We start from the raw sequence: 7,696 nt of genomic DNA on the forward strand, positions 1-7,696 counted from the left end.
CAATCAAACACAACAAAGGCTGTCACTTGAATGGTGTTTTGAGCTAATGTTAGCAACCAAACAGTCATAGATAGCTACAGCGTGTTTTAAACGACTGCTAGCTTAGCTATAAGTTAGCAATCAAACACAACAAAGGCTGTCACTTGAATGATGTTTCGAGCTAACGTTAGCATCAAACAATCATAGCTAAAGCGTTGAAATGATTTCCATCTTCTGTTATTGTTTGTAATGAGAAAACTTTATTATTTTTTGTATTTCAAAAATTTCAGTATGACAGTTATGTCGTAAACCGTTTAAATCTGAGTATGCACGACTCACATCTGCACTTGACTCACATTGGGCAGTGAGAAATGTCTGGCTACATACACCACAGATGCATTCTGGGATAGGTTAAAATAAAAAATTGTCTGTTTTGCATTTCTTTCATTGTCTTCTGTTTTTCTGCAGCCCAGAGACATGAGGACACGGAGCTGCAGTCGTGGACTACGTCTAACACGCAAACCGGTAACACCGCCCCCCCTTTGCACCGTATACGGTATTCATCCTCATGTCCATTTTCACCGAACATACCCGTGTCTCTGCAGAGTGTGAGGTTCCCGACAGTCCGTCCCCGCCGGAGGAGACGATCCATTACGCCTCCCTGGGCCGACAGAACTGGAGGGAGAGACCCAGCAGGCCTCCGCCGGACCAGGACCACCACAACGTCATCTACTCTTCGGTCATCACCAGACCGGCCGCCAAGCAGAAACGCCACGAAATGTTACATATGAAACCATGAGAGGCTGATTTCATCTTAATCTTCACGTTAATGCACTTTCATACAGTCCTCTATGTATCCCAATGTGATTAAAACACCGATTTATGTAACGTGTAGACCTTTTTTTACCTTAACTCAATTCGCTTAACCTCGCAACAGCTGTTAACCCTCACGTTGTCCTCGGGTCAAATTGTATTTATAGGAAATTATACCTAATGTTTGAGATAGAAAAGCAGAAATTAGGAATTATTGAGACTAAAATTAAAGGAATGGATGTTGATGATAATCACAGACTGGAATATGTCAACTTTTACTCAATACTATTTCAACAACACTTCCATTTGTTTTACAATGCTATAAAATAGAATAAGACCCAAAATTAATGAAAGTAGAGATTTGTACTTGGCAAAGAGCGTTGGAATCAATCATGTTATTTTGGGGAATTAAAAAGAACATTGATACAGGACAACGGGGACAACTGGGGACAACATAGGACAACATGAGGACAACATGAGGGCAACATGAGGACAACATGAGGGCAACATGAGGACAACATGAGGACAACATGGCCAACATAGGGCACATGAACAACATGAAGACAACATGAGACAACTTAAGACAACATGAAGACATCATGAAGACACATGAGGCAACATGAAGACAACATGAGACACATGAGCAAATGAAGACAACATGAAGACAACATGAGGCAACATGAAGACACCATGAAGCAACATGAAGCAACATGAAGGAAAAACTTGAAGGCAACATGAGGACAACATGAAGGCAACATGAAGGCAACATGAAGAAACTAAACAACATGAGGCAACTTAGCAACATGAGGACAACATGAGGCAACTTGAAGGCAACATGAGGACAACATGGGACAACATGAGGGCAACATGAAGACAACTGAAACACATGAAGGCACATGAAGACAACATGAGGACAACATGGCAACATGAAGACAACATAAGACAACATGAAGCACTTAGACTTAGACTTAACTTAGCTTTATTAATCCCTTTGGGATGCTCCCGCAAGGAAATTACAGTTCCCAGCATCCGATACAGCTATGAGAGAAAAAATAAGAATACAATAAACACAAAGTAATACAAGTGACACAGGCCAACACACAGTACAGTGGTTACATGAAGGGATTATTTGAGTTGACTGGGGGGGGTTAAGAAACACAAAAAGAAGGTCCCCGGGCAGTCAGTTTGGAGGGGGTGGGGATAGGGACGGGGTGTGTTGTGATTATGTGTTGTGTGTGTGTGGGTGTGTGTGTGTGTTTGTGTGATAGGTGTGACGGCAGACTGTCTGTGTTGTTGTTACAGATTTCAGTTCAGTTTGGCCTTGACCTTGGGAGAGATAAGACAGCACAGGAGGAGAGCCGCTGCAGGTTGTTTTCCCGACGTGTAAGGGGTGTGAGGGGGGGGGGCAAAAAAAGACAGTCAGTTTAAATCCAATTTAGGTCGATTCGGTGGTGTGTTGTCCGAATCGGTGTCCATCAATTTCTCATCCTCAGCGTCATCCGTCATCCAATTCATGTATTGTTTTCGACAGTTCCCCTATCTTCATTGTCAGTCCGGCGGTTGCACTGACTGAGCCCCGATGGCATCCATCCATCTCTGCGCTTCCACAGCCCGGTCTGAGATGTTATGAGACAGTTCACCGGTCTGATCAGTCCTCTGATGTAAAACCTTCAGCTCCTCGTCCAATACATTCAACCCTTTTTTAATTCCCCAGACAGCATTGAGGCAAATTTAGTGGCTGCTGCCCTACCAATTTCACGATGATTTAGGGAGATTCCAAGTCCCATGGCTAAAAAAACCTCCCAGCAGAATTCCAATTATCCACAAATCTTCTACAGCTCCCACGTTCAGAACATCCAAGCAGACCGCTCGCCAATTCTCCCAAGAATCGCGAGTGTAGCCCGCAGCGTATGTTCCACCCGGTGAAGCGCACTTGGGTGAGAAAAACTTTCCAATAGCGCTGAGTGGACCGCATGATCAATTCCATTTCGAAAGTTTCCCAGGAAACAGCAGGCAGGTGGGAGAGAGAAAGAAGTCTCCACACAACAAAGTAGACAAAAATAGGAATAGTAGGGGAGAGGAGAGAAGACTGCACTCGAATAAGTAAAAAGAGCTAGAAACCGGAGAGCTACTGGAGAGGCAGCCGTCTTCCACAGCGCCTACATGAAAACTGAAGGCAACATGAGGACAACTGAGGCAACATGAAGGCAACTTGAAGGCACATGAGACAACTGAGGCAACATGAGGACACATAGGACAACATGAGGTGAACATGAGACAACGAAGAATGGACACATAGGACAACTGAAGCAACATGAAGACAACATGGGGCAACATGAAGACAACATAGGACAACATGAGGGCAACATGAAGACACATGAAGCAACATGAGGGCAACATAGGACAATAAGGACAACATGAGGACAACATGAAGGCAACATGGACAACATGATGGACAACATATGGCAACATGAAGACAACATGAATGCAAATGAGGACAACATGAGACACATGAGGAATATGGACAACATAGAACAACATGAGGCAACATGGGGCAACATGAGGACAACATGAGGGCAACATGAGGCAACATGAGGAACACAAGAGGACAACATGAGACAACAGAGGACACATGAGGCAACATGAAACAACTGAGGGCAACATAGGGCAACATGAGGACAACAAGAGACAACATGAGGACAACATGAGGACAACATGAGGCAACATAAAGGCAACATGAGGACAACATGAGGACAACATGAAGACACATAAAGGCAACATGAAGGCAACATGAAACAACATGAGACAACATGAAGACACATGAAGACAACATGAAGACAACATGAAGGCAACATGAAGACAACAGAGGACAACATGAGGGCACACATGAGGACAACATGAGGACAACATGAGGCAACATAAGACAAATAGGCAACATGAGAACAGAGACACATGAGGACAACATGAGGGCAACATGGGGCAACTGAGGACACATGAGGACAACATGAGACAACATGAGGCAACATGAAGACCATATGAGACAACATGAGGACAACATGAGGGCAACATGAGGGCAACAATGGCCAACATGAAGACAACATGAGACAAACATGAGGGCAACATGAAGACAACATGAGGGCACTAAGACAACATGAGGCAACATGGACATGGGCAACATGAGGCAACATCTAGCAGTAAGCTCACTGCTGCTAGCAGTGAGCTAACTGCTAGCAGTGAGCTAGCTGCTAGCAGCGAGCTAACTGCTAGCAGTGAGCTAACTGCTAACAGCGAGCTAACTGCTAGCAGCGAGCTAACTGCTAGCAGCGAGCTAACTGCTAACAGACCCTGCGGGCGGGGGGGGGGGCGGAGCTTCTTTGCTCAACTCAGTGGCGGTGTGCACGTACGGTTTCACTTGCAGAGAGGACGGTGCTTTCACTTCTCCAGCATGTTTTTGGGGAAAATAGTTTTTATTTTAATTAGCTTTGGAGAGAAATCATTTATAGAAACTTGTATTTAAAAAAAGTAAGTGTGCACTTGTTTGAAGAGCAGATAGAGAAAAAAAAGTAATTGTTTACAAAAAGCAATATATACAGTTTATATATAAAGTCTGAAATAAATCATATATTTGAAAGCAGAGATGATTTTTTTTTCTTCTGTTAAAAACACAAACGACAGAGAGTCGTTTCATCTGTTGCCATGGGAACCGTTTGGGTTCTTGCGACTGGTCACTGCCGAGTACGTGACGTCCTCTTCGACCAATCCCGTCCCTCCTCGGCCCGAGGGGCGGGGCCTGTCTGCGTGCTTCAGACTGGAGTAGTGCAGGGACGCTTCCTGCAGAGACAAGACGCTCGTCAACCGGCACGTTCTCTAATTCATGTTCGATCCGTTATTCAAGATCAATAAAGTTATTTATAACTTTACAACTGTTATATAGTATGTGTAGTATGTTATATAGTATGTTATATAGTATGTATAGTATGTTATATAGTATGTATAGTATGTTATATAGTATGTTATATAGTATGTTATATAGTAAAAATGTTTATTATAGTTGTTATATGGTATGTTATATAGTTAGGTAGTTATATAGTAAGTATGTTATATAGTGTTGTGTAGTATGTTATATAATAGTATTTATATGATGTTATGTTGTTATATAGGTTATATAGTGTTAGTAGTGTTTGATGTAGATATAGTATGTTATATGGTAGTGATGTTATGATAGTTAATGTATATATAGTGTTATAGTATGTTAGTATGTTGGTATAGAGTATGTTTAGTATTATTATATAGTATGGTTATATAGGATGTTTATATGTATTTTTTATTCGTAATGTTATATGGTATGTTATAGTATGTTATAGTATGTATATGTAGTATGTTGTGTATTTGTGTAGTATGTTATTTATATAGTTTGATATCGTATTTATATATGGTTTATGGTATGTTTGTTATGTTATATAGTCTGTTTAGGTATGTATATCTAGTATGTGTAGTATGTTATGTTGTGTAGTTGTTATTAATAGTATGTTAATATAGTTGATATAGTGTGTTAATAGTATGTGTAGCATGTTTATAGTATGTTATATAGTTGTTATATAGAGTATGTTGATGTAGTATGTGTGTATCTAGTAGTATGTAGTATGTATATGTTAATGTATGTATTAGTATGTTTATATGGTATGTTATACTAGTATGTTATATAGTATGTTATATGTATGTAGATAGTATGTTATATAGTTGTGTATATGTTATGTTGTGTAGTATGGTATTTATAGTATTATATATTATGTTATTAGTATGTTATATGTTATGTTAATGTGTATATGTTATATAGTATGTATATAGTAGTTATATAGTATGGTATATAGTTATGTTGTAGTTATGTTTGTTATATAGTATGGTTATATAGTATGTTATATGTAGTATGTATATCGTAGTGTTATATTGTCATGTATGAATCGTATGTTATATAGTATGTTATATAGTATATGTTAGTAGTATGTGTAGTATGTATGTAGTAGGTTATGTAGTATGATGTATTATGTTATATTTTTTATATGGTATGTATTATAGTATGGTAGCATGTTATATAGTATGTTATATGGTATGTTATATAGTAGTTTATATGGTATGTTATATAGTATGTTATATGGTATGTTATATGGTAGTTTATGTATGTTGAATAGTTTATACGTATGTTAATAGTATGTATATAGTAGTTATGTTATAGTATGTTTATATAGTAGTATGTTATATAGTATGTTATATAGTATGGATAGTATGTTAGTAGATATGTTGTATAGTTATGTTGTGTGTATGTATATAGTTATGTATATATAGTTATATAGTAGGTTTATATGTATGTTATATAGTATGTTATATAGTATGGTATATAGTATGGTTAGTATTTAGTTGTTATATAGGTTATTATTTTTTTGTAGTATGTTATATGATTATGTATAGATGTTTATATAGTATTGTTATATATTAGTTATATAGTATGTTGTGTAGTGATGTTAGTATGTATGGTATAGTTATATAGATGTATATATTATGTTATATGATATGTTATATAGTATGTTGTGTAGTATGTTATATGGTATGTTATATATATGTTATATGGTATGTTAATATAGTATGTGTAGTCATGTTTATGTATGTAATGTAGTATGTTATGTAGTATGTGTAGTATGTTAGATAGTATGTTTATTAGTAGTTATGTAGTATGTGGTGTATATGGTAGTTATTAGTATGTATATGTATGTGTATTTATATAGTATGTGTAGCATGTTTATATAATGTTACTGTAGTATGTTATGTAGTATGTGTAGATATGTTAGTATAGTTATGTTATGTAGTATGTTATGTAGTATGTGTAGTATGTTATATGGTATGTTATATAGTAGTTGATGGTATGTGTAGTGATGTATAGTATGTTATATGTTATATACTATGTGTAGTATGTTATGTAGTATGTGTAGTATGTTATATAGTATGTTATATAGTATATAAGTTAAAAAGATGTAAGTGAAAAAGAGAGGAAGAGGAAGAGGAAGAGGAGGGCTACAGACCTCGGTGACGCTCTGACTCGTGTGGTTTTTCATTGGATTACAGCAGCAAACAGCTGGTTTCCCTGGAGACAGAGAAGGGGGGGGGGGGGGGGAGGGTTAAGCACGTGGGGAAAGATTTACAACCTCACCAGCCACACAGCTGATCTGGTTTTGGATCGGAATCAGCTGTTTGATCTGTTGTTAGTATCTACAGCTTGACTCTGTCTTTGTTTGATCTGGATCAGCTGTTTGGATCTGGATCAGCTGTTTGGATCTGGATCAGCTGTTTGGATCTGGATCAGCTGTTTGGATCTGGATCAGCTGTTTGGATCTGGATCAGCTGTTTGGATCTGGATCAGCTGTTTGGATTGGGATCAGCTGTTTGGATCTGGATCTGCTGTTTGGATCTGGATCAGCTGTTTGGATCTGGATCAGCTGTTTGGATCTGGTTTAGGATCTAAACAGCAGGTCATTGGCTCTGGATGGAGTTAAACTAGGAGGAAAATTCAGAAACCATTCTTCTTTTCCTCCCTTCTTCCATCCTTTCATTTTCCTTCCTCTTCCTTGTTAATTTCCTTCTTCCTGTCCTTCATTCTTTCCTTTTATTCATCGCTTATAACCTTTTTTTCCTCCTTCCTTTCGTCCTTTCATTCCTCGTCTACTTCCTTCCTTTCTGCTTTCCTCTGTCCTTTCTTTCTTTCTTTATAACCTCCTTTTTCTTCCATCCTTTCGTTCCTTATCTAGGAGTAAATGCTTCATTTAATGTGAACATTATTTAATTTTTCCTTTCTTTCACCCTTTCATTCCTTGTAAGTCTCCTTCCTTCCCTCCTTTCTTCCACCCTTTCATTC

The 7,696-nt window shown here is 38.3% G+C and overlaps 1 protein-coding gene across 1 annotated transcript in view; it reads left to right on the top strand.

Moving 5' to 3' along the window:
- Positions 1-873, top strand: part of LOC116691930 (uncharacterized) — an 18,822-nt gene extending 17,949 nt beyond the window's left edge. The window contains exons 7-8 of the mRNA XM_032519854.1: positions 448-504; positions 585-873. Of these exons, the coding sequence (XP_032375745.1) occupies positions 448-504; positions 585-778 (251 nt within the window). The 3' untranslated portion in view covers positions 779-873. The remainder of the gene's footprint in view (positions 1-447; positions 505-584) is intronic.
- Positions 874-7,696: the final 6,823 nt, after the last annotated feature.

The sequence above is a fragment of the Etheostoma spectabile genome, chromosome 7 (assembly GCF_008692095.1).
Source record: "Etheostoma spectabile isolate EspeVRDwgs_2016 chromosome 7, UIUC_Espe_1.0, whole genome shotgun sequence".
NCBI lineage: Eukaryota > Metazoa > Chordata > Actinopteri > Perciformes > Percidae > Etheostoma > Etheostoma spectabile.